The 27,392-nt window shown below is 45.7% G+C and overlaps 2 protein-coding genes across 5 annotated transcripts; one reads left to right on the top strand and one right to left on the bottom strand.

Annotated features, from left to right (window-relative positions):
• Nucleotides 1–1,708: 1,708 nt before the first annotated feature.
• On the top strand, nt 1,709–18,779 carry trim25 (tripartite motif containing 25). 4 transcript variants are annotated; one of them, XM_079999049.1, is made up of 15 exons: nt 1,709–1,749; nt 2,625–2,828; nt 3,548–3,632; nt 4,222–4,590; nt 4,890–4,985; nt 6,821–7,054; nt 7,348–7,516; nt 8,374–8,400; nt 8,583–8,651; nt 9,224–9,316; nt 10,321–10,389; nt 10,924–11,061; nt 13,690–13,818; nt 15,122–15,181; nt 15,281–18,778. In XM_079999049.1, exons 2-15 carry the CDS (start codon nt 2,656–2,658, stop codon nt 15,811–15,813), a joined length of 2,244 nt encoding a protein of 747 aa, XP_079855175.1. In that variant the 5' UTR covers nt 1,709–1,749; nt 2,625–2,655; the 3' UTR covers nt 15,814–18,778. The 4 variants fall into 4 exon arrangements, with proteins under 4 accessions (XP_079855175.1, XP_079855176.1, XP_079855177.1 ...); XM_079999050.1 differs by lacking the exon at nt 10,321–10,389 and having other exon boundaries at nt 15,281–18,779; XM_079999051.1 differs by lacking the exons at nt 8,374–8,400; nt 8,583–8,651 and having other exon boundaries at nt 15,281–18,774.
• Nucleotides 16,474–25,466, bottom strand: dgke (diacylglycerol kinase, epsilon). The gene is made up of 11 exons (XM_079999053.1): nt 24,777–25,466; nt 24,125–24,284; nt 23,787–23,906; nt 23,503–23,646; nt 22,984–23,141; nt 21,150–21,198; nt 20,922–21,035; nt 20,652–20,723; nt 19,729–19,856; nt 19,441–19,552; nt 16,474–19,022 (listed from the first exon to the last, which is right to left on the bottom strand). The coding sequence occupies exons 1-11, from the start codon at nt 25,226–25,228 to the stop codon at nt 18,795–18,797; spliced, it is 1,737 nt and encodes a 578-aa protein (XP_079855179.1). The 5' UTR covers nt 25,229–25,466; the 3' UTR covers nt 16,474–18,794.
• Between the last annotated feature and the right edge of the window lie 1,926 nt (nt 25,467–27,392).

Below are 27,392 nucleotides of genomic sequence, written 5' to 3'. Positions count from 1 at the left end.
TGGACTGAAATGGTTTACAGCTAACAAAGGAATACTCAACTAAAATATTACAGGTCTGAACAGTATCAAACAAATAATAAAGGTGAGGGTGATGAGGTTGTCATTTGACTTACATCATTAATGCATCCACAGTCTGGCATTTCATGCTTTTCTCCTTAATAAACGTAGGATCAAACTCTGGACTCTAGCACAATAAAATGCAAACAACCTGTTGACTACGCTTTGACTTATGACATCAGAGGATGATGTCACAAAGCGGGCCACTCCTGAACGCAATGAAATGACGGCAGTATTTCCCAGACATTTCTTCCCCAAATAGTGTAGATCGATATTGATAACCATGACTCAACCATGTCTGTTCGTACCACCCTGGTTGTGTTTCAGATACCTTTTGCGAGAAAAATGAATGAAATTAAATGAGAATAAAATTTAAAAAAAGGCTGAACAATAGGGATCCAGCGCTGCGGGCCTGACCCCGAATAATAAAATATAGCTGCACGCAGCAAAACACATGGTCCAGGTTAGTTGCAGCAATTGCACCAACGTGAAAACAAGCCAAAAAACTGAAACAAACAATAACTAACATACTACTACACAACGTAAACTGGAAACCCCCCATTAACCACAAATAATATTTCACTTACTCAAACTTCCGGCTGGACCCCCTAGTTATATACTATATATACATATATACAGTATGTGTGTGTGCGTGTGTGTAAAATACTATAATTCATTATTATACATGCACATGGAGAATGCCTAAGGGATAAATATGTAAGCATAATAAGTAGAACGCTAGTGGCCCATGGAAGAAGCTCAATAATGAATGATGTTGTGAAATGCAAGATATTTTGAGATATCATTTGGTACGTTTGAAGCGCTGGGCGTGGTTCCATGGAAGAAGGCCAGAATGCACATGAATTTGAAGAGGGGATATTGAGGGCCTCCCGAAGTTTTACATCACAACCCATGCTGTATACATATGCACACACATATAATAGCAGATAGACCCCGTGGGTAGAGAAAAAATACCATATCAGTAAATGGGGTTAAACCAATGCTGTTATACGATGTTTTTGACGAGACGGGCGAAGTGAAGATCCATTTTAGATATTGAGCGGCTGCAACTGCTGTTGAGTTTGTATTTGTGACACGAGTTGTCACCAAACAGCCATGGCGATAATCATGATAAAAACAAAAAATAAGAGAAACGGAGAAAAGGAATGCATTTCATGGAACCGATTGCTTTGCCAGCGGACGGGAGGAGCAGCGGGACGGGCACAAACGACCCACAATATTCCGGCAAGGCGGTCAAGGTCAGCCGCGGGGCCATCTGGACATTCTCTTGCCCTCCCTGTCCCGGGGGGCAAAACACGCTGAGATGGGGACACAAGTGCGGGGCCGCCCGGTCGGCTCACCTACACAGGTTAAAAAATAAATAAATAAATATATATATATATAGTAATATTATTGTTATTATATTGTTATTATTATTATTGTTGTTGTTATTATTACTGTATCACTAAACGCTAAACTATTATTTTTAAACGATTATCAGGGCGATGTGTACTTTGATGCCTCTTGAACTTGAATATCATTTCGCCCGAAACGAAAGGAGAGTGAGCGCAGTGAATCATTGCCAGGTGAAACGTTGTCGCTCCTCCGGGACTGGTGACCTCACACTGACACGCCGAACTTCCTCCAGGAAGCAGGAGAAGCCGCCCAGTCCCTGCGCTCCGGGAGGAAAAGGTAAGACATGTCGGGTCGTTTTGTCATCGCCTTCTTCAATTCAAGTGCACGTAGATATCATAGATGTTAAATGATAAAATGGCGTTGTTGTTGTTGTCGTTGTCGTTGTTGTTGTTGTCGTTGTTGTTGTTGTTGTTGTCTTTAACTGCCTCTGCTGTATGGATCATTTCAGATTGGATTTTTATACTGTTTTTAAATTAAAATGTTTCTAGATGATATTACGCAACGCGTTGTTTTGATTATTTAATGTCGTTTTTAATCGACATAAAAGTCCCACTGAACTGGCAGTATGCCGAAATAAATGTCGTCCATTTCACCATGTTAATACAGTGCACTGCGCATGGTGAAATGGGCGAGATGTAATGAACGGTCTGTTTTATTTTCCAGTGTAACGTTTGAGTAAATAATAACCGGGATAAATTTGACAATAAAATAAGACTTAATGTGCGACGTCTGACGCGAAGTTAATCGTTTATTTTTGTCTTGGCTCCGTTTTCTTGCCGAGCTGTGTCGATGGGAGGTTCGACTCTTTCTCGGGACTCGATTGCCGACGAGTCACTCGGTCAAAAAAAAAAAAAAAAAAAAAAAAAGATCCGCTCAACTTTACGAACCTTCGGTTCATTCGCCTCAGTTGGTGCCAGGCGCGGTGAGCGAGAGTCGGGACGGTCGGTCGAGCTCTGAACCGACGTCAACACGGAAGTCTCGGAAAAAAAACCAACAACAAACAGCCACCAAACATTAAATTGTGACAAAATAAAATGTATAGAGGCAGGAGAGCGCGCAGCGTGACTCCCGACTGCCGAGTCGATTCGAATGAGTCGTTGCGAGTCGTGCAGCGCTGCCCAGCTGGATAAGTTTCGTTTCTCCGTCCGCAGATCGCGTCGGTTCCGTACGACACAGCGCAACATGGCGGCGTCAGAGATTAGCAGCATACTGTCCGTCCTGGACCTGGAGGACGAGCTGACCTGCAGCATCTGCCTCTCCCCCTTCGTCTGCCCGGTGACCCTCCCCTGCGGACACAACTTCTGCCAGAGCTGCGTCGACCTCATCTGGAAGGACACCGTCCCCGCCACGTACCTGTAAGTCCTCCGTCGCACACAGTATTTCAGTGTTTATCGGCACCGCGGGCGTGCTCCGCCTGGTTCTCTGGGTTGTGCCGACGGACCAGGGCAATGCACACACTGGTTATTATCTGTTTAGTTTTTATATTGATTATTTATATTTATAATTTCTATGGAACCGAGTCACTGACAACCACAGTCAAATTCCTTTTATGTATAGGCATGGACAGACAGACAGACAGATGGATAGATAGATAGATAGATAGAGAGATACATACATACATACATACATACATACATACATATATACATACATTGATAGATAGATGGACAGATGGATAGACAGGTAGACAGATAGATAGATGGATATATAGATGGACGGATGGATAGATAGATAGACGGATGGATAGATGAATAGATGGATAGCAGCCCACATCAAAAAATAGACAAATTAATAAAATAAAACTAGAAAAATAATATACTATAATGATACAACTTAATATACAATAAACCTTAAAAATAACTAGAAAATAATACAAATAGCAATGCGCAAGAAAGCTTAATATGATCAAACTGCACAAATAAGCCTAAAACAAACGACAAGACAAATTCGGCAATATACAATAAACCCGAAATTCTCAATAAACGTCGGACCTCTGTATCAACCATTTGAATTGAATTTGAATTCTGAATACCAGCAAATAAAGCCTGATGCTGGTTGTGACTCTGACCCCCAGCTGCCCACAGTGCAGGATGCACTTTGACACCAAGCCCGAGCTGAAGAAGAACACGGTGCTGAGCGCCGTGGTGGAGACGCTCAAGGTGAGGGATCAGAACAGTCACGAGGATCTCTATTCACCAAAAAAACAAACTCTTAACGCTTACTTATTCCTATGGAAGGCCTGCAGTTGTTCCTGCAGTTGTCGACAAAATATACAAGCCGCTTTGGACAAAAGCGTCTGCTAAATGATGTCATGTAAGTTATGGAGAACGTGCAGCCGGCCGGTCATTATAGTAAAATAACCACCGACAGCACAGTCAGTATTATGTAAATAATGACAGATCTGTTAATAACATGTCCCTCTGAACGGGGTTGTTTTGCGGTAATGAATAGCTGGCTGCACGCTATCTCACTTATTGGATGGCTACTTAGTAAATAAAAGAATACATCGAGACAGAATGTTGATTTAAAATGATTTTTATAGCGAGTGTGTCTAGTTTAAGAGCTTCTGCTGAGAATAATACGCGACAGGATAGCTACACGGGAAGAGTACAGCCTGTGCAAACGGTCACAGATCAAGTTATTATTCATAAATGGCCGCAGATGACCACTATTGACCAATCAGAATTTGTATTCCGCAGAGCCGCGTGATAATTGAATGTAATGTAATGTCATGTCATGTCATACAAGGGCACCCGGGGAGAACCGGACCCACTGGAGGAGAAAGGAGACACCGGTACTGGATCCCCGTGCAAAGAGGCGGAGCCCGCCATCCTGTGCGACACCTGCATGGTGTGCGAGGCGCTGCACACCTGCCTCACCTGCATGGCGTCCTTCTGCGAGGAGCACGTGCGCCCGCACCACGACAACCCCAACTTCCGCTCGCACCAGCTGAGCGCGGCGCTCGGCGACCTGTGCGAGCGCATGTGTCCCGAGCACCACAAGCTGATGGAGTTCTTCTGCACGCAGCACCGCCGCTGCATCTGCAGCCTGTGCCTGCAGCAGGTGCACCGCAGCTGCAGCTTCTCCACCCCTGAGGAGCAGAGGGGGCTGAAGGAGGTGTGTGTGTGTGTGTGTGTGTGTGTGTGTGTGTGTGTGTGTGTGTGTGTGTGTGTGTGTGTGTGTGTGTGTGTGTGTGTGTGTGTGTGTGTGTGTGTGTGTGTGTGTGTGTGTGTGCATATTCCCTTTTGAGTATTTTTTTTTTACGCCAAGTATGAATTCAAATGTTATGCCATAAAAATCATTCAATTTGAATTTATTTCAGTTAACTTTATGCTTAACTGTAGAGAAATAGATTAATTTAATTGAAATTACATTTCTCGGTTGGTCCTATCGCAATGCTTTTCTTTCCCACCCAGTCCGACCTGAAGACCAAGCTGAGACTGCTGGATGTAAAGATTGAGAAGAACCAGACTGTTATCTCCCAGATAAGAGCGGGAGAGAACACATTAAAGGTATTTCTTTGTACTACATTTTATACTGTAATACACAAATATTCCTTTTACACAAACATGCCTTTGCTTGTGGCCATTCAGTTATCAATTAAGAGAAAACGGTAATAGCAGTACACCAAAATGAGGGTGAATGAGGTATGCGGATATTTTTTGATAATTTATTGATTTATTATGTATTAACTTATTTGTTATTAGTTCATTGTAATTAAGAATGATTAAAAAAAAAAGTTAAATACTGTAAATATATTTTTATTGTTCTGCTAAATTAAGCACGACAGAAAAGACACAGACGCGCCTTACAAATAATGGGTTGGTACCGCCTACTGGCCTGTTTATATGCATTGTCCGTACTTAAGTTCCGCCCCCCTCCTTCCATCGGCATTGTGACATCACAGTGCTGTGACGTCCCAATCCGCATTGTGACATTCTAACGCTGCGACATCTAAAATTGGCTGGAAGATTGTGACATCCAAATGGATGAGTCGGACAGCATTGTGGCATCTTCTTCCGTCCGTCTCCTTATTGCCCTCGAGGAAGCAGAATCTTTTCACTCTTCTGCCCTCATGTGTGCGTAGCTATGCAGCGAGGTAGACACTGTCCCGAAAAGTACCCAAGACAGGAGCTGACTTCCTGTGTTTTAATGGCGGCGGTGTGAAACAGCGGAAAAGCACAAAATTACGCAGATTAACGCTCAATCTCTCTCAAATTAAAATAACTTGTCAATAACTTGTTGTAACTCTTAGAATGTGTACATAAATAAACTAAAGATTGTGCTGCTTCAAGGGCAATAACGAGGCGGATGTAAGGAGATGCCACAATGCACTATTATTATTGCAGTGCATTATTATTAGGGGTCCATCATGCATGTTTTCGCCTTGGCATTGTTCGGGTTAAAAGTGTCTGGCCCGCGAACCCACGGACATGGTTTAGGTCTCGTTAGAACCAGGCGATGAAACCGCCTATCGGCGATCGACTCCATCCACCGCGATTGACATTGATGACAGACAATATTTTTTTTATCCACTAGGAAAAATCAAGAGCATTGAAATGGTGTAAGTGCAGTGTACCGTGTTCTGAAACTGGAGCTGAGAGCGATTGCCCAGACAATCCGCTCCCTTCATGCCCATTCACGCTTAAAAAGAAATAAAAAGATTCCTGATCAAAAGGGCACCATAGGGCCCAAATGCAAATCTTGTATACTATAGCAATAAAGTATACTGTATAATATCATATCGCAGCGAAAGATTTGGATTAATTTCATTTCCTTCGTTTCTGACTTAGTTCTTACATAGTTTTCCATCGGCTCCACCGTGAACCGTCCCAGACGTGATGATAGAGAGGGGCAGTATTGAAAACAACAGCGATTTAAATCTTTCTTTAAACACAGTTTGATAATACGGTGGCGCGTGGCGAGGTCGAGCAGATCGACACAGTGAAGGAGACGCAGACGGAACCTCCGTGTAGCCAAAGCAGCGTTCAACTACCCCCGGGGGTTGGGGTGTCCAGTCGGACAACGACAACCTGGGATGGCCGTGGCCCCATTTTTATTACCAACTTCTCTTCAGACACTCCTCTCTCCTTCCACTCGCACCCAGGGCTCTCCTCACTTCCCTCTCTGCTTCCACACTATCCTGAACACCTCCCCAACAATCAGATGAACTTATGCACATTATAACAATGAACTTGAACCCCCCACACGCACACTGGACCCCATGTATTTCTGCCTGCAGCTGTGTTTATTATTATTATTATTATTATTATTGAACCACAACGTTATGTCTCTCCATCCATCTTCATTCCTTGGCTCCTCCTCTCTTTATCTCATCCGCTCCTAGGATTTGGTTTCCAGCAAGAAGAAGATGCTGGAAGCGGAGCACCAGGAGATCCGGGAGCTGTTGGAGCGTGAGCTGTCCGACGGCATGAACATGTTGGACCGCGAGCTGCAGAGCTCTCAGACCAAAACCAGCGTCTTGGTCAACAGGTTAACCCAGAATGTTCAGAAGATGAACAGCGCCAAAGGCGACATCGACACTCTGCTGGCACAGTCCCAAACCCTGGCTTTTCTTCAGGTAAGAGGCTGCTGGGAAATAGCCATCCGTTGAAATTGACTTCGGAAGGACGGCATCTTTCGTCCCATGTTTTGGGGTTTTTATAATGCCAAACGGCGAATAAGGATTTCACATGTTTAAATAACTTGAGGTGAAATGCATGCAAGATCTACCCCGTTCTCTCGCCGGTCACTAGCGAGATGGATTATCGTGTTAATTTGTTTAATCTCATTTCATGGTGAGTAACGCCCATTGCCTGTCTTGCAAGAGCTTTGCTCTGGATTTGACCCTATGTTCTCTCCCTCTTGTGCTAGGCTTCAGTAGATCTTCCCTCTGAGGTCAAGTTTGACCCTTTTATTCCTCGGGTTACGATCGACTCCAAGGCAGTGTCTGCTACACAGGCCTTCGCCCTCATCCTCAAGGAGCACTTGGCAGACCTACTCAAACTACCGGTGGAAGCCAGGTTGGCCAGACTTAAACCAGGTGGGTGTGCACGCCGGGGGCACCGAACGGAGATTTTTAACAATAGACTGTTGAAAGACGGTCACATGATATTTTGGGTGTTCCCAATCGAATCAGACCAAAGAATGACAACGCAAATAGAGCAGCAGTGAATAAGTAGTGAAAAATAACGTCTCTTGATTATTGCCGTCACGTCCAAAAATGTCTTTAAGCAGCTATGAATGCTAAGCATAACATAGAAAGTACAACCATGAGGTTTAAGCATCAAGCTCAGTGGGTCTGAAGTCATAGGAAATACAGCCATCCGTTGAAGTTATTTGGTTTAAGAAGTGTCAATCAAAAGTACACTTCACGTATTTTGTCAAATTTTCTGTTTTGTTAAAGCATTAGTACTCCTGCCTTTTCAAACACTAATGCACAAATACAAACTACGGCAAGATCAATAACTACCTCTGACGATGATCTGTGTCGCTGTACTTGTCAGCGAGACCAGGAAGATCGTGCCGAGGTGGGATTCTTACGACATCCTTCCAATTTTCCAAAATCCAAAAAAAAGAGTCAATCAAAAATCAGAAAATGTGAGCTATCCTCAGGAAAAAGGTCAAGGATCGTGCAAAGATTTAGTAATTAGTAAAAAATCTTATAGATCAGTATTTTACTCAAGTTTTGTAAACCTCTGCTTGAATGAATAGTTTTGATAGATTTTGTTGTAAACTTGGTTTTGCCACAATCTGTAGCCAACAGAAATCAACAGTCTTCCCTGAGGATCTCCTGGCTTAAATTCAGAAAAAATGATTACGCCACTTACGCACATGCTGTTATAAATGTTCGAGAAATAAAAACATTAAATGAACCTGAAAACTCCTGTTTTGCCACAGAACTTAAACCTGCCATCCCTGCATCGGGTGAGTTGACAATTCACAAGAGAGAAACAAAAATACTAAATCAAAACAAATCACATCAAATCAAATCAAATCACATCAAATCAAATATCATATAATATAGGATTATATTATAAAATTGGTCCTGTGTTTAATCAGCACAGGAAAAATAATTCATGTTAATAAGCCTTGTGGTGTCCTGACAGACGGATGGACATTTCCTCCTCCCCTTTGGTTTAGTGTTCCACCGGACAGAGCTTTGCATTCGCTTTTAGGTACGTTACTACAAGTCGTGGATGAAAACATGATTGTTAAAACTAGGGCTGTCAAATCGATGAACATATTAAACCGCGATCAATCGTGTGATTGTCCGTGTCTGTACCTCAAAGGGCTGTTTAATACTCTCATCAGCATGGGAGTGGAAAAAGATACGCTTGCTTGATGCAAATGCAGCCCCGGTAACTGTGGCGGCGTGCGCTAAGGAGGGGGCACTCGCAGTCTTCGTTGACATTGTGTGGTGCAACCCACGACATGTACCTGTTAAGGGGACTATCGGCAGTCGGGACGTGGCCCTACCGGCGGTGAGGCGGCTTTGTAACGTCGTCCGCTCCACCATCTTAACTACGGGTCGGGCAACCGGTCAAATATCAGAACGTGCGTTAATGCCTCAAAAAAAAAAAAAAAAAAAGCATTTGTGCCGCTGAAACAAATTTGCGCTTACGCTTTATTACAGCGTTTACTTTGACAGCCATGATTAAAACATTACGTAAGACATCACTTTGTGCCACAATAATACAGTTATACCTTTTTAGAGTTAAAGAGCAACACTGTGGGTGTTTACTTTCAGGAACAGCTCCACAGCTGCAACTTCCCAGAAACCCCCAGAACCCTGGTCCAGGGGCGCCGCCCGCCAAGGGACGGCAGAAGAAGAATCCCCAAGGTAAGGAGGTGTCTTTTCTATTCAAATGGTAATATTGGGGGAAGTGTGAGGTTCAGCGGTTTCTGTCATGAGGGAATGTAATAGGTTACTTAAAGGCAAGTTTATTTGTACAACACATTTCAACAAAGTGCTTTGTATAAAAGTACAATACCCCAACTACCCAAAAATATGTGTGAATGATAAAAATTCAGTAACAAAATATATGCATCATTGGGTTATTATTGGAGTGTTAACCAAACAATGAGCACCTCTGAACTGGAGAGGAGTAGGCAGAGCTACTGTATGTACCAGAAAATATAATATCCGGATATCCTCATGACGTTTTTCGGCCCTGACAAACCAAATAACTCATTTTAGCGCAGTGGAAATCATATTCACCTTATCCCGTCGTAAGAAAGTGTAAAAGATAGAGAGAAAACAAGTCAGGAGGTTCTAATAACACTTTACATTTATTGACAATTTAATACAGCTTTGGTTCCGCTCTAGTTCTTCCAGCAGAGAATCGTATTGTTTAAAAAAATATATATAAAAAAAAAGAAAATGGAAAATTAAGAGAGATTGAACTACTGTACAAGGTGCTGCATACTTACTGGTCTTTGCCTGGAGTATTGACAAATAACAAATGAAATACATTAAATGAGGGAAATGTACCTTTTAATAAATCTTTTGTTCCCCAACTTCCTCATTAGAATCAGACTCGCCCGTCCCACTCCTGCAGTTTTATTACCGCTCCTTTATTTGCTTCCATAGCTGTGACAGGGAGAGGCCACATGTCCAGTCGCTGTTCCCGTTTTCATGGACTTAATTAACTTGTCTTTTTCGATACTTGTTTTTCCTGCTTATGTTTTTCCGTGTACATGTCGCCTGTGGTGGTTCTCCCTTCTCGGAGTAGTAAAGACGATCGGTTGTTTATAGACCCCAACATGGTAAGATGGCTCCCCAAAGAGGGGCGTCGGTGATGGGTCTGCGTAACAAAAACAAACTGTGCTCCTGTCGTCCCGCAGGTTGTTCGCAGGAAAAGGCTCTCGCTGCAGCTCTTGATGCTTTGATGAATAGCAAGATCGCCATTGCAGGTGGAGAAGTTGAACTCCTCTTGCAGACTAACTGTGTCCTAGATGCAGTAGTATGCAAATACTATGTTGTATGTTCAGCATGCTGACAGCAGAGGTTGAAAAAAGAAAAAAGATATGTTTTGTCGCGAGGAAATGCTTTTCAAATGAATGCAGAGTTTGCCCCTGTGAAGTTTTTCTGCGGTTTCTGTGAACCCCGTTGACATCTATCTATCTATGAAGTGTTACGAATTATTTTGTTTATATCCGTTCCACTACAAAAAGAAAAATGTCATGTGGCTGGACTCCAAAGTTACTTATTGAGAAACAAGTGTTTTTTCCTTGACAAATCAAGACTCTATATTCTAACAGCGGCACAGCTGTCAACGCCAAATATCAACGCAGTATGTTTCGATCTAAAATCCAATCCCGTCGTGGATTTGGGGACATTCCTAATGATGCCGACACAACTCGATGGACATAAGCTGCCGCCCGCCGTTTCGCTGCCATTCCGCCGTCACCGGACATGCAACGTAAATATCTTGTGTCTCTTCATAGAAAAAAAAACCGCCCTTCAACGGCAAGCGGCGGCTGGGAGCAATACGGGAAAGATGCGGGGAGCGTGCTCCATTGAGAACCTCCTGGATGGAAACAAGAAAGGCACCCCGCCGGGTCCCAGACACCCTGCAAAACCAGGTACAATGAAGGAAATTATTAGTTGATCCCTCACTGATTTTGTAAGTTTGCTCAATGACAAAGAAATGAACAGTCCATAATTTTAGTGTTAATTTTTGGTGGGTTTATTATAACAGTGAGAGACAGAATATCAAAAAGAAAATCCAGAAAAATCACATGAAAAATATATATATAAATGATTTTGCATTGCATTGAGTGAAATAAGTATTTGATCCCCTATCAAAACATGAAGAATTCTGGCTCCCACAGATTAGTCCTCTCGCTTTGAGAAAGTACTCCTAATCTCAACTTGTTACCTGTATAAAAGACACCTGTCTCAACTTGTTACCTGTATAAAAGACACCTGTCCACAGAGTCAATCAATCAGACTCCAACCTCTCCATCATGGGCAAGACCAAAGAGCTGTCTGAGGACATCAGCGTCAAGATTGTAGACCTGCACAAGGCCGGAATGGGCTACAAGACGATTGGCAAGAAGCTGGGTGAGAAGGAGACAACCGTTGGCGCGATTATTCGAAAATGGAAGAAACACAAAATGACCGTCAATCTCACCTGGTGGGGTATCAATGATCACGAGAAAGGTGAGGGATCCGCCCAGAACTACACAGGGGGAGCTTGTTAGTGATCTCAAGGCAGCTGCGACCACAGTCGCCAAGAAACCCATTGGTAACACACTACGCCGTCATGGATTAAAATCCTGCAGCGCCCGTAAGGTCCCCCTGCTCAAGAAGGGACATGTACAGGCCCGTCTGAAGTTTGCCAATGAACACCTGAATGATTCAGAGACTGCTTGGGAGAAGGTGATGTGGTCAGATGAGACCAAAATCGAGCTCTTTTGGGATCAATGCGACTCGCCGTGTTTGGAGGAAGAGGAATTCTGACTATGACCCCCAAGAACACCATCCCCACCGTCGAGCATGGAGGTGGAAGCACTATGCTTTGGGGGTGTTTCTTCACCGCACCGAGGGAAAGACGGATGGGGCCATGTACCGTGAAATCCTGGGTGACAACCCCCTTCTCTCAGCCAGGACACTAAAAATGGGTGGTGGATGGGTCTTCCAGCACGACAATGACCCAAAACATACAGCCAAGGCAACAAAGGAGTGGCTCAAGAAGAAGCACATTAAGGTCATGGAGTGGCCCGGCCAGTCTCTGGACCTTAATCCTATAGAAAATCTGTGGAGGGAGCTGAAGCTTCGAGTGGCCAAGCGACAGCCTCGAAACCTTAAAGATTTGGAGAGGATCTGCAAAGAGGAGTGGTCCAAAATTCCTCCTGAGATGTGCGCAAACCTGGTAATCAACTACAAGAAACGTCTGACGTCTGTACTTGCCAGCAAGCGTTTCTCCACCAAGTACTAAGTCATGTTTTGATAGGGGATCAAATACTTATTTCACTCAATGAAATGCAAAATAATTTATCTTTTATTTAATGTGATTTTCTGCATTTTCTTTTTGATATTCTGTCTCTCACTGTTATAATAAACCTACCGAAAATTACCACTAAAATTGTAGACCGTTCATTTCTTTGTCAGTAGGCAAACTTAGAAAATCAGCTAATTATTTCTTCCACTGTAAAAAAAAAAAAAAAAAAAAAAAGTTTCCAGTTTGAAGTGAAACCAATCATTATAGAGGGGCCAATACATTTTGCTCTCCTTTAAATTGCTTTTAAAAACTGTCAGGCTCCTTCCTTCCTCCTTTAGTTTGACACGGAGGTGCAGGCGCAGACTGGGGGCGGAACATCCCTGAGTTCTAAAAAAAAAAATATATATATATATATATATATATATATATACACATATACACACACACACACACACACATATATGTATGTATGTATTCCCGCATTCTGTTGAATCTTTCTGCAAGTGGAAATGACATGAGCCAACAAAGTACATTTTAAAAATAAACCGTAAGACATTAACCTGCTGTACGAGGCGCTGCATACTGACTTGTCTTTGCCTGGAGTACTGACAAATAACACGTGAAATGAGAGGACCGTACCCTCAAATCAGACAAGAGGAATCTATGGGATGTGGGGTTCCATCTCAGACGTCTTGTGTTACACCTTCTTTACAGAACCCTTTGAGAAGTGGTTTCAAGCTGGTGTGCTGAAATTGAGAAATGATTGGATGTTAGGTCAAATCAGTCACTAAACCACACCCGTCCTTCAAATTCACCACAGATTTTAATCATTTTCCCAACGCAGTGTTTCCGCTGTGAGCTCCTTTCTGGGGTTTCTGTGAGCCCCCCCAAAAAAAAAAATGATAGATTGAATTTCACTGTTTTTAACATTTGATAGAATCCAAATAAATATATAAGCGAAGTTATTACTGATTGAATTATTACTGATGATAAAATAACAAACCATCATCTCAAATCAATTCCATTTCATTTGGACTTGAATTGATTTTTATTTTTTCTGCGGCGTTTGAGCTGTAACTGACTTCATCTCTCAGCGGAATCTTGTATCTCTCGTGGTTCCTGCGCAGGAAAATCTGATTTTCGCTCATTTGGTTTGTATGATTCTGTATGTGCACAACTCGATGAGCACGAAACGTCGCCCGCCGCTCGGCTGCCATTCCGCCATCACCAGAGATGCAAACATAGATGTTTTTGTGTCTTTTCGTAGAAAAAACCAACAACCCTCAGCAGCAAGCGATGGCGGGGGGGAAGATGCGGAGCGCCGGTTCCTTTGAAAACCTCCTGGATGGGAGCCAGAAAGGAAAAACCAAGGGTCCCAAACACCCCGCCAAACCAGGTAAAAACAATCTATTCCCATTTGAAGTGCAACCAGGAGCAGGGGCCATCCTAAGATTTGTTTTACATGGGGGGGGGCATCATTATAATCGAGGGGCCAATGAGTCCTTAAGTGTGCTGTAAATGGAAGGATTTTGCGTTCCTTTAAATTGGTTTTAAAAACGTTGTCGGGCTCCTTCCTTCCTCCTCACCCGAGTTCTAAAAAATAAGAGTTTCAGGGACCTTTATTCCTGCATTCGGGTAAAAAAAAAAAAAAAAAAAAAAGGAATAACGTCGTCCCCGATTGTCAAGCGGCAGCACCGTGAAAAAACGGGCGGTGCTGCCGACAGGCCGTGCAGTCCGCCCCCGCGGGACAAAACACGGTGCTCCACTGGGGGGAGTTATTTCGTGTTTTTTTTTTTTTTTTTTTTCGGTTTTAGTTTTGATTTAGGGAATAGTGGAATAAAAGAGAATGTGCAGCACTATCCGACTATGGGAAGATTGTCAATAAGCGAGGAGCACGGGGAGAGGTTTGTTTTGTCATCATTCTCTGCCTGGTTGTGTTGTTTTGTTGCATTTTCCACCCACAAAGAGGATAAATAATCCTTTTTAATCCAGCACACAGGGTTTATCATTTGCCAGCCAGGAGTCACACGTGACGCACAACGCGTCATATGAGGTAGAGCGACAGTCATGAATGCCGCGAGCGGGGCGCGATCGGGCTCCTGTTTCCACCTTCACTGTGTGTACCGATCAAACAATGTGTTGTGACGTGGCCCCACAGCCACGTCACAACACATTGTGACGAGCCGTGTCGAGCTGCGGCCGTAACCTCAAAATCAAGTTACGGCTCAATTTGAATTTCTTGTTTACGGCCGAAGGAAGTGGATGACGGAAGAATTAGAGGAGAGTCGCCTCAAGTCACTGGCGTGATGCGTTTGACGAGTCCCAGCTCAACTGAAGTCTCTAGCTGTAAATAACATCACGTCAGTAGTTACAGCTTTATCTATCATAGGCCCCTGAGTCAAACGAAATTCTCTAAAAAAATGTAAATTCATATCGGCAAATACCGAATATCAAATCGGAATAATCTATATTTCAACGTATTGTGATGACGTTGTTTGAAGTAGCTTTTCCCTGCACAGGGAATTGGATTTTCAGCTACACAACTTTATCGACACCATGGCATTCCGCCTTCACTGGACAGTCAAAATAAATGTTTTTTTTTTTGTTTTTTATCACAAGCCGACTCCTCGGCTCGATGCCGCCTTTGACCTCCGACGTACCGATAACACCGCGGCATGTTTTTACTTTCTGTGCTTCAGAAACCTTTGGCATCCCACCAAACATTGCCTCTGCTGAGAAGAGACACGAGCTCCTGAAATGTGAGTGGTTTGAGTGTAGTTGTTTAAAAAACAAACAAAAAAAAACAAAAATGCACCCTTTTTTCCGTCGTGACCTCTCCCGTTTCCTTCACCGAACAGACAGCACGGTGCTCACGCTGGACCCGCTGACGGCCCACAAGCGCATCCGGCTGACCGACGATCTGGCCACGGCCTGCGTGACGGACGACCCCGTCAACTACCCCAACAACTCCGCCCGCTTCTCCGTGTGCTCGCAGGTGCTCGCCTCCCAGGGCTTCTCCCGGGGGCGCCACTACTGGGAGGTGAAGATGAGCAGCAACAACTTCGTGGCCATCGGCCTGGCGTACGGCAGCATCGACCGCAAGAGCGCCGCCAGCCGGCTGGGCCGCAGCCCCCAGTCCTGGTGCGTGGAGTGGTTCAACGTCAAGCTGACGGCGTGGCACAGCAGCAAGGAGACGGTGCTGGAGAACCCCGACCCCAAGCGCGTGGGCGTGCTGCTGGACTGCGACGAGGGCGTCGCCACCTTCTACAACGTGTCGGACCGGGCCTACCCCTTCCACTCCTTCATCTTTCCCTTCGCCGAAACCGTGTACCCGGCCTTCTGGGTCTTCTCCAGCGGGTCCTCCATCACACTGTGCAAGCTGCAGGCCTAAGCGGCGCGCGCGGTCCTTTTAAAAAAATGTAATTAAAAAAAAAAAATAACACCGTGAGGAATGGACGTAAAATGTTCAGCTGGTAATTCCCACCCACCCATGAAACTTGACTTTCTGACACAAACCAATGCTTAAAAGTTGATCTGTGATGCTTTGGCTCTTCCGTAGACTTCGAACCGAGGTCCTGGCGGTTTTCTTCTTTTGCTTTCGCGGCAGGGCCCTTAAAAATGTTTGCGGCCGAGCAGGAAGCCCCGCTCAAAGCGCGCCGATGAGCCACCGAATGAGGGCGTGCGTGCGTTGAAGTTGTTCTTAATTCCTGTGCGGGGAGCGGGAGGGTGATGTTGCGGAGGGTTCCCCCTTCGGTCCAAGCTGTAACGCATAGCTCGCATGACGCAAACCAGCGCTCGGGTCTTAAATTCTGTGAAACCAAGGGTCGTCGTGTGTTTGGAGTGTGGCACTCGTTGGAATTGAGAATTGTGAATTTACGCGTTTGTATCGTGTCGGGTTTTTACACTATACAGTCCTATCGTTGAACGTTTGCATGGTGAGCCGTTTGGGTTAATTAGCTTTAGTCTTTTGCCTTTCCTCAGGTATTATGGTTTTTCGTTTTGTGATTTCATTAAGGGGGGGCGACAACATGGCTTCCACATATGAAAAAAGTAATGGGAATGTCTTTAATTTCAAAAGACCATCATTATTCTTACATTCAGTTCAAACAGTGTAACAACTTTACAGCTGTAGTAGCAGATCCTCCAAAACCTCTCCCACCATCGTCTCATTCCAATAAATGATTTTTGAATGAATGTTGGCAAATCTTACCCAGAGACTTCCTTTCCTCTCAGACAGTTAGAAAAATAATAAACTATTCTGTTCTATTTGTGAGCTAGAGAAACAATGCTGCGTCTTGATACAGAATGTGGTCATAAGCTCAACTGCCTGTGATGTTTTTTGCAACAGTTTGACACAATCAGCTATATGCAAGGTACAGATTTTGGAACATTTCGCCAACTGGCATCGGTCTACGTCCTACCACTCTCCCAACACACAAACGGGGGAGGGGGAAAAGAAACCCTGAAAAAAAAAAAAGATGGCCTATTTCTGTAAATTCAGTACAACATGAAACTCCCTAGACACAGCTCAGAACGGGACGTTGTAAACATGTGGGACAAGGTCAACAGTCATGTAATAAACACAAAGGACAGAAGCAGACGACAAGCTGCTTATTCCACAGGCGTCAGCGCGCATCCACAATTCCGTTGTGATTTGGAACTTAACATTCAGCAGTCATTTCTTAAAATATGGCTATTAGCAAGGGTCGCCCATTTTGGCCACGGCCACGTCATTCAAAACACATCACTGACATTAAGATGGTGATTGTACATTAAAGGTGCAACCGATACATATATGAAAGGATACGTTTGTTTGGTTTTAACCCGGACCTTATTCAAATGTTGGTTCTTAAATGCAATCCAACAGGGCGAACGCTTTAAGCCTTAGAGCCGCTTCCTACTGTAGTCAGTGTTACACATTGGATGTACTGCGGTAGTAACAAAAACAAGCTTTAAATAAAATGCGATACGACCGTCACTCAAAACACGCTATAAAGGAATGAGGAAATAATACCAATGAGCTTCCAGTTTTGGAAAAGGACCTTGAATGACATTTGGCATTCAAGGTTTTAACCCATTGCACTGCATTTAAGCACAGCTGCAGGGGAGCGGCAAGTTGCTCAATAGCAAAAGTGTTCACACGATGATTGGGAACCAACATTTTACAAAGGGCCCGGGTTGAAAAATATTAAACCTATCCTTTTAAAAACTGACCCATATGATCTGACCATCACAGATACAAATAACTTTGTTTATTGACACGGCGTGCCAAATTCATGAGGATTGATAACGGGCCCTCTATGGCCCCGACTTTCTACAACACAGTGCCTCTACGACACCATCCTGTAGTTTAGTGACGAGAATCTTAAAAATGATTTAAACGACAAGAAAAGCCGCAGTCGTTCCTTAATTTCATGATCTCATGATGAACTATTTCCTACGCAGTGTAAGGGTTCGGACGCTTCCTTAATGCAGGAAAAAGTGTTAGGTGCCCAGAGAAGTGCAAAAACGGAAGTGCGCGAGCGGGAGAAAAGGTGAGACGGTATGAGGCGGGCTCGGACAGAGCTGTGGCTCCACGGGAGGGAGACGCTCCCGCTCTACGTCCCCGCCGAGTCCGACGAGAGACCTTTGAAAGCAGCAGCTGTGTAACTGAGGGGTAACCCCCATCTGCCATGTCAACCAAGCCTGCAGGAGTAGCGCGCGCACGCCCCAACACACACGCACGCACGCACGCACGCACGCACGCACGCACGCACGCACGCACGCACGCACGCACGCACGCACGCACGCACGCACGCACGCACGCACACACGCACACACGCACACACACACACACACACACCTTCACCCCGTTAGTTGCAGCGACGGGGCCCGAGTCCCCTCGCTGTCAGAGGGAGAACTTGTGCTGTTAATATAGTTCTAACTATATAACTATGGCGCACGGGGGTCAGTGCAAGCAAAGGAATCCTCCTCCAAAACATTCCGTTTCTCCCGGCTGGCTTGCCTGCGAGGAGACACCTGCCTGAGCGCCGCGTGACATTACGCAATGAATGGGATGGAATAGGAGGTGTAATATAATATAATAAACATAGACTTTATACCTCATATTATGCGTCTTGTTCACCTTTAGGGGTACAGTGGCTTTCACAGGTACACATTGTACCCTCATCAGTACAGATTAGTACCTCATTGGTACACGTTTGGTACAAATTTGGCCTTTACCTTTCGGGGTAACAAAGCTTTTATACCCCTCAAAGGGTTGCGTTGCAGTTGTACATTTAGGAGAAACATTAAGAAAAAGGACTCTCCAACGCACGGCGCCTCCGATGTCACCACAATCAACCCGGGAACGCTTCCTAGAAGTGGGGGGGGTCATTCCCGGGCCAGGCCGGGCTCCTCCGGAGGCGGCCTGGGGGGCCGGGGGGAGTCCTGGGGCGTGGGGCTCTCGGTCTCCGAGGCGCTGGTGTCGTCGTCCGTCTGCTCCACGCTGTGGTACAGCATGAGCGCCTGCGTCTTGTGGGTGATGGTGACGGTGCACGGGCCCTGCGCCCACGGCTCGCCGTCCACCTGCATGGGCATCCGGGAGCTCTTCAGAACCAGCTGCGTCGGGAGGGCGGGAAACGAGATTTATTCTGCAGTTTGTTTTTCGTGAAATATGGGAACGGGCAGGGACGGCCGACTGTTTCATCACCGCCGTTGATTCTAAGTGTGCTGAAGGCTCCCTTTTTCCCCCAAAAACAATACCGAGATCACTCGATGGTTCTCACGCACAAAAATACACAAATCCCCCCCAGGGCGATAAAACGTTTCCATCGATTACGATTCATATTCAGAAACATTTAATTGAAAGATGTTTAGTTAGTGGGAGAAATAATTTAGCGAGAAGGGAAACTCCAGAGAAGAACTTTACATTTTACAATATAATTCAATATTATCGCCCACTGAATGAAACGTTTCCAGGACCTTTGCTCAAGACATTTTTGGGGTCATTTTCCGTGACGGGGGGGAAGTGCCTCACCCTGACAGTGTGGGCCTGACCGATCCGGACGGGGTTCGCCAACTTGACCTGGATCTGAGCGCAGTGGAAGGAGCCAAACACTCCCATGACCTCCAGCAGACCGTCGTCCACCCTGGGACACACACACACACACACACACACACACACACACACACACACACACACACACACACACACACACACACACACACACACACACACACACACACACACACACACACACACACACACACTTATTTTTTTCAATCCATCCATCCGGTGCCTAAAAGGTGTCGGTGCTGATGTTACCGTGTGGGGGGACAGGGCTCGTCTCCCATGCCCTCCCACAGCCTGCAGCCTCCGCCCCAGTAGCCGATGTTGCACACGATGATGCCCTCCAGACTGGGGAGGGACACTCGCTCGCCATCCAGCTCCAGCTGAGGGACGGACACACACGGACACATTTTTTTTGTACCAGAAATAGAGTTAAAATAGATCATTTATGCCGAGATGATATAATAGATATTTTGAATAATAAAAATAAGAATGACGACAGGAGTTTAGAGTACAAATTTACCCCACATTTGTTTCCATTTGATTTCACTTACTTAAAGCTTCTTTTCACACTAGTTTGCATTTGCACATCATTATCATCATTATTATTTGCTATCATTATTCAACAATGATAGTAACTCACTGATAGTGTTTGGTTTTAAGTTTAGGATGAAACTGTCTGTAGTGTCAAGTATAGTTTTGGAAACTAAATATTTGACCTTGCCCGGCCACTACTAAATACCATCTCTACATTTCTTTATACAATAGGATTTATTTTGACATTTCAATCTTAAACAGCGCTAGAGCTGCTTAATATATAACAACAGCACTTAAATAAATAACAAGGCAGGGATTAGGGATTTAATTAAAGGTAAAAAATAAAAAGAGATATTCAGTAAATTATCAGAGAAATGTTTTTAAGTGTGTTGATGTAACTATAGCTTTGGTTTACAATACTTTTAAAATACAACTTGACTCAACTTTTCTTTGATTACACATTTATCTATTTAAATATATGAGACTAGAAACATACGCAAAGACAGTATTAACATTTTTGGGGGTTTTCGGTAATGAATGAAATAAATGACCTTGAGATTCTGTTTGGGTACAAGCTCATGAAGCAACACGTGAGCGTCCAGACATTGAGATTTTATTGCCATGACATGTCCCAACTTTACCTCAATCCTCTTATCCAGGTCCTTGCATTCCTGAACCAAACAATCTTTGGTGCCGTAGAGGAAATACACAACCTGGTGGACGAAGAGGAAATGTTCCAATATTTTGGCAGAAGATATGAGGAATGAGTGTGAAACTGCTTTAAAAAAAATAATAATAATAAAAAAGATACATATGAAAAAAATTAAAATAAATAAAATAATAATTATAATAATCATCATGATAATAATAATAATAAATAACATTTGGCACTTGAGCACTGCAGCTCTGACCTTGTTGACGATGCGGCTGGAGAAGAAAGAGGGCGTTTTCTCGCGGTGCGTGTGGAAGTTGAGCGCCATCAGAGCGTCCGGACCCACGGAGAAGTAGTTGTTCATGGAGAGGACCTGGCGGAGCGGGAGGAAGGTGTTGACAGCTTTAGGGGACCTGCCTGTCACTTCGCGCCCGTCCAAAGCGTGGATCCCCGAACCCGCCGAAATATCAAGAGCCGGGGGCCTCACCTTTGGTTTCCTGAAGTAGAGGCCTTTCGAAGCCACCTGCACCTTCCACCTGGAAAGAACAACAAAAGAGACATCAAGTCACAGTGTATGATAACAAGGTTTAAATACTGTAAGACCAAAAAAATTTGAGTATTAAAAAAAAAAAAAATGAAAGGTAAAAGTAGAAGTAGGACGGAAAAATAAACCGGAAAAAATAAATACCATGCACCCCAATTCACCAAGAGTCCGGGACTGAAAGTCTCCCTCTTAAAAATCATTGATCGAGTGTGAGTGCCACGTGCAAATGAGGGGTGCGAACATTGCAGGTAGGTGTGTGTGTGTGCATACGGTGCTTTCTATACATTCCCTTTTTAATGTTACTTTTCTTTTGGCACGGGGGGAAAAAGTGCATACCTGCTAACATATGGTTTCATTCTGATTTTGTTAACATGCCGCTGTAAAATGTGTCATATTTTTATGATTTGTGCACTCCTCTATAAAATAAAATCACCCTGATCGCACTGCGGAGCTACAGAGCTCTGAGCCGAGCCATCTGACACCAGAACCAATAAGAAATGTGATTGGTTCCAGCCCGGCGCTGGTGTAGAACATTCACAGATGGGCCGCTGTCCCTGCTTAACGGGCTGGGGCAGCCGTTGGACAATTTTTTTATTTATATTATTATAATTTTTATTTTATTAAAAATTATATCGGCCCCAAGATGCGCCGGACCACCGGTGTGCCAGATTACCAGTCCCCCCCTGGCCTCCAGCCGGGGCCACATTACGCGATGGTTCCGAATCGCAAACGACAATAAAAAGATGGGGCGTGGCACATGTGACGGCTGAAATTTACAGGTTTTCAGTCTCGTCTGCGCACACACATCACAACCGCTGTCCTTGAGGAGCACGAATCTCAAGATGGAGAACAGACGGACACCGTATTGGTGGTACTCCGGCACTGGCGAGAATGTATCTTACCACGATATATATATATATATATATATATATATATATATATATATATATATATATATATATATATATATTTTTTTTTTTTTTTACCCTAAAACAAACATGGACGCCAGTCAGCTCCCCGCTGTGGTTGTTCGTGGGGCGAGGTTGCCATTATCCACTCATCAGACCCTCATGAGTCGCCACGATTGCACAAGTCGCTGCTTTCAGATGTGCACACCCGCACCACTTGCTGCTTTCTTTGGCGTCGCCATCGCGCGGGTGCACAAACTCATTGGCTGTTGCAAATTGCCGTTTAGATTTGAGGCTTTGACCGCGCACACGGCGAAGGATTTTGGAAAGGCTTGCCCCCATTAAATCAAACATGTTTGATTGAATCGCGACCCCGGCCCATTGGGATCGTATGGAGAGATTTGGTGCACACACACACACACACACACACACACACACACACACACACACACACACACACACACACACACACACACACACACACACACACACACACACACACACACACACACACACACACACACACACACAGACCTCCGCCCGATCTAAAATGGTTGCCAAATCGGCCTTGAAAAAAAAAAAAGAAAATCACATAATGTGGACCTAGCTCAAGCTGGTTTCAATCGAGTTAACTCCATACACATCTTTCCTTGATATGACGGTGTGACACACAACTTATTTGATTAATAGACAGACAGACAGATAGATAATAAATCAAAAGGTTCACAACAGACAATAAACCCAACAATGTATCAACAATTTAGACTTCAAACAGACGCAAAACAGGAAATTGTGCAAGTTTGCATAATGCACAAACAAAAACATATTTGGGCTCCAGAAAGGTATGGGACCCCCCCCACCCCACCCACCTGTCCATTTTGACGACCTCGGCGTCCACCACGTTTCGGAGGACCTGCTCCACGGGGATCTCGCCGGCGTACCCGGCCCCCCAGCCCAGCGTGTTGGACAGGTCGTTCCCCGTCCCCAGGGGCAGGATGGTCACTCTGGGGACAAACTGGTCCTGGCCCTGCAGAGCAAACAGGGTGGGAAACAACGGGAATCACCATCCAGTTTGCACAAACAAGGACCACAGCTCTTTTTTTTTTTTTTTACTCTTTTTAAGGAAGCCCACGTGACATCGCAGGGGACTACAAATGGGAATTTGCCTCGAGTCTGGCATATTGTCTGAAAAGTTGATCAATATGCAGTGTCCCTGTCAAATTACAAACCAACCAAAAACAACAACAAGAAATAAATAAACAAATCAGAAAGAAATCGACACAAAATCGAACAGAGCAAGTACAGAGTTATATGGAACAACAGGAAGAGAAAAAATAAAAACAAATCAGTCTGAGTCCACTCCTAACCTCCCTCCCCCTCCCCCTCACCTTGAGCTTCATGGCGTCGATGGCGTCCAGCACCCAGCCTACGGTGCCGTCGCCCCCGCACACCAGCACGCGGACGCTGCCGGGGGGCAGCAGCGTGCACAGCTGCAGGGCCTTGGAGGGGGCCAGCAGCGACAGGTCGAAAACCTGGAAGGACAAAAAACAAACAAAAAAACCCAAAACAACAACATTGTAATACCGATACCACACGCGTTCCATCTCTACGGTCCGATACGGACACATTTTAAGAGGTTTCGAGACGTTGTTTTGCAAACGGATGGACCGACCTGGACGGGGTTGAGGAGGGTGCGGAACTCCCCCAGGAGAGCCTCCCCCATGTTGTTGCCGCTGCGGGTGTTCGCCAGGACCAGAACCGGAGTCCACCCGGGACCGCAGGAGGAGGCCAGCTGCGCACGTGCACACACACACACGCGCGCACACACACACACACACACACACACACACACACACACACACACACACACACAGTTTAAGTCTCGTAACAAGCGGGATAATGCGCAGCCAGCTGGTCATCTCCGCAGAACAACACCCCTCAGCGCGATATGACATCTGATCCCCAGGGTTTGGAGGCTCGGAGGCCCCGGGCGGCCCCTGCCTCCGGTACCTTGCTATACTCGTCCGGGTGTCGGCGGCGCAGTTTGTTGACGTTGTACAGGTAGTGTGGGGGGATGATGAGGCTGCGGAACTCGCCCAGGTCGCAGCCGTCCAGCTCCGTCGCGCACGGGCCGCAGTCGTCGTGCACGGTGGTCTGGCACCAGACGCACCTGCAGGCGGGAGAGAGAGTGAGAGAGAGAGAGAGAGAGAGACACACACACACCGCGGAGATGGCGCATGAGACTGGACCCACGACTACGTCAACCGCCCTGGAAACGGTTTTGTTTTTCGAGACTTCACTTTTACTCCACTGTATTTCAAAGCAAATATCTGTACTTTTTACTCGACTACATTTCTTACATAATCAACACTTGACAATTTCCTATTTCTGACGGTGCTAGTTGTTGATGGATCGAGGTATAGAAAGATGACAGACTTAATTCTATTTGGGATATTTCAGCATGGAAGCAGCTCACAACAAAAACAATGGGCAATGGTAATAAAGTAATAAGGATAAAAATAAAAGCACTGGCATTATGCAATAAACCCCAAAAATCACAACAAACAGTAAACCTATGTGTCATCAATAGTATCCCCCTGCTATTTATTGCATGCATACAGAGCTGTTCAAGTGTATAAAGCAACATGTCGGGCAGCGTCACCTCAAGTCGCACAGCTTGGGCTGGGTCCCGCACTGCTGCTGGCACACTGAGCAGTAGCTGGCCAGCGGGACGTTGCCCCGCACCCAGCGGTGCTCCGGGGCCCCGTGGGGCCGGCCGGGGCCCATGATCTCCTTGCACGGCAGGCTGCGGTCGGCGCGGCGCAGGCACGGCTCGTCCACGCACAGGCCGCAGCAGTCGCAGAAGGCTCCGTGGAGGATGTGGGCCGAGCACACGCAGCAGTACGTGGGCTTGGCGAACAGGTCGGTGCAGCGCCATCCGTGCTGGCTCCGGCGGAAGAACTCCCGCATGTGGACCCGGCGCCGGGAGCGCTGCGCGCTGCACCACAGCGTGATGACCACGGGGACCACCACCGCCACGGAGGTCCACAGCAGCAGGGTCCACTCCTCCCGGGAGCCCCGCTCGGGGCCGCCCTCCTCCCCCTCCACGTACATCGTCGTATCCGTGACGAAACCGAAGCGAAGCGGTTGACGGCGGCTTTTTAATCACATGTTCCGCCCGCTGCGCCCACTTCTACTGTCTGTCTTCCAGCGGAACCGGGAGGTTTTTCACCGTCCTGTTTGTTTTCGCGGATGGCCGCCCCCTCCGGATTAAAGCGCCCCGGATGGTCCCTCCACCGCTGCCCTAGTTCATCGTGAGGCCGCAGACGGCGGCTGGTCCTCGGGTCGGAACGACGCCGCTGCTCGGCCACACTGAAGCGGCGTCTGGAGCTATGCGGAACCGGAAGCGGTGACGCGGTTTGACGTCATACAACTATTACGATCAATAAATAACAAGTATCGACAGTACTGTATTGGCGTACACGATTGAACAAAAAAGAGGAAAATATAAAAAAAAAAACTAAAAAAAAAACATCGTACAACGATTTTATAAATATATGATTGAATAGGAAAGATGTACAACTCTCTCTCTGTCTCAATGTATATATATAGAGTTGTACATATTTTCTATTCAATCATATATTTATATATATTTATATATATATACACGCCGTCTTCATATATATACATATATGAAAATAAATAAATGCAATTATTTATATGAAAAAGGCGTATGTATATAAAGATACTTTATATACATATATATATATATATGCACACGCCTTCTTATATCTATTTTTTCAATAAATATTAACATATATACGCCTTCTTATGTATGTATATATATATATATATATATATATATATATATATATATATATATATATATATATATAGCGTAAAATAAAATACAAATTAAAAAATGATCATGTGTGTGCGTGCGCCTGTCCGTGTGCGAGTGTGCGTCGAGGGGTAGACCAGGGTATATGTTCAATGGCAACAACAACAACAACAACAACAATATACAATCCTCAATGTTTGAATACACCTCCTGTTCTTAAACGCAAGCGATTCAAACGCCACGTCCTTATATTCATATTCAGCAGCGTCCTCCTCCAGCCTGGGAATGTTCGACCCCCGGTTCGGTAGCGTGCTGAAGTGTCCTTGAGCAGGACACTCGACCCCATGATTGCTCCGCGGGCGCCGCTACAGAGCTTCGCAGCAACGAGGTTAGGGTTCGATGCCCGCTGCGCACCGGTGGGTGACCCCTCCGATCAGGGGCCTTTCTGTGTGGAGTTTGCATGCCCCCCCCCCCCCCCCCCCCCCCGTGCTCACATGGGGTTTCCTCCGTGTAATATTTAGAAACCTGCACTAGAAACATGGTCTCTCTGACCAGCGATGGACGCTGAAGTGGGTCCCCGGGCGCTGTGGCCTGCACCCCCGGAGGAAGGACAAGCGTGTGTCGTGTCGGCCCGGTGCACGTAATGCATGCGGTGTGTATCGGCCCGGTGCACGTAATGCATGTGGTGTGTGTATGTGTGTGTCGGCCCGGTGCACGTAATGCATGCGGTGTGTGTGTGTGTGTATGTGTATGTCGGCCCGGTGCACGTAATGCATGTGGTGTGTGTAAGTGTGTATGTGTGTGTCGGCCCGGTGCACGTAATGCATGTGGTGTGTGTAAGTGTGTATGTGTGTGTCGGCCCGGTGCACGTAATGCATGTGGTGTGTGTGTATGTGTGTGTCGGCCCGGTGCACGTAATGCATGCGGTGTGTGTGTGTGTGTATGTGTATGTCGGCCCGGTGCACGTAATGCATGTGGTGTGTGTAAGTGTGTATGTGTGTGTCGGCCCCGTGCACGTAATGCATGTGGTGTGTGTAAGTGTGTATGTGTGTGTCGGCCCGGTGCACGTAATGCATGTGGTGTGTGTGTATGTGTGTGTCGGCCCGGTGCACGTAATGCATGTGGTGTGTGTAAGTGTGTATGTGTGTGTCGGCCCAGTGCACGTAATCCATGTGGTATGTGTGTGTCGGCCCGGTGCATGTGTTGTGGTGTGTGTGTGTGTGTGTGTGTCGGCCCGGTGCACGTAATGCACGTGTGTGTGTGTGTGTGTGTGTGTGTGTGTGTCGGCCCGGTGCACGTAATGCACGTGTTGTGTGTGTGTGTGTGTGTGTCGGCCCGGTGCACGTAATGCGCGTGTTGTGGTGTGTGTGTGTGTGTGTGTGTGTGTGTGTGTGTGTGAGACAATAAAAGACGACCTAAAATCTTGTCCAGTTTGTT

Source organism: Zeus faber (genome assembly GCF_960531495.2).
Source record: "Zeus faber genome assembly, chromosome: 4".
NCBI classification, from domain to species: domain Eukaryota; kingdom Metazoa; phylum Chordata; class Actinopteri; order Zeiformes; family Zeidae; genus Zeus; species Zeus faber.
This window is presented reverse-complemented; position numbering and strand designations above follow the sequence as displayed.

Excerpts from the sequence above, each read along its gene's own strand:
- trim25 (XM_079999049.1), top strand. The coding sequence starts at position 2,656 with ATGGCGGCGTCAGAGATTAGCAGCATACTGTCCGTCCTGGACCTGGAG. Across the intron at positions 10,390-10,923 it reads TAGCAAGATCGCCATTGCAG|AAAAAAAAACCGCCCTTCAA; the intron begins GTGGAGAAGTTG and ends GTCTCTTCATAG. Across the intron at positions 13,819-15,121 it reads CAAACACCCCGCCAAACCAG|AAACCTTTGGCATCCCACCA; the intron begins GTAAAAACAATC and ends TCTGTGCTTCAG.
- dgke (XM_079999053.1), bottom strand. The coding sequence starts at position 25,228 with ATGTACGTGGAGGGGGAGGAGGGCGGCCCCGAGCGGGGCTCCCGGGAG. Across the intron at positions 23,142-23,502 it reads TCGACGCCATGAAGCTCAAG|GGCCAGGACCAGTTTGTCCC; the intron begins GTGAGGGGGAGG and ends TTTGCTCTGCAG. Across the intron at positions 21,199-22,983 it reads GAGGTCGTCAAAATGGACAG|GTGGAAGGTGCAGGTGGCTT; the intron begins GTGGGTGGGGTG and ends TGTTCTTTCCAG.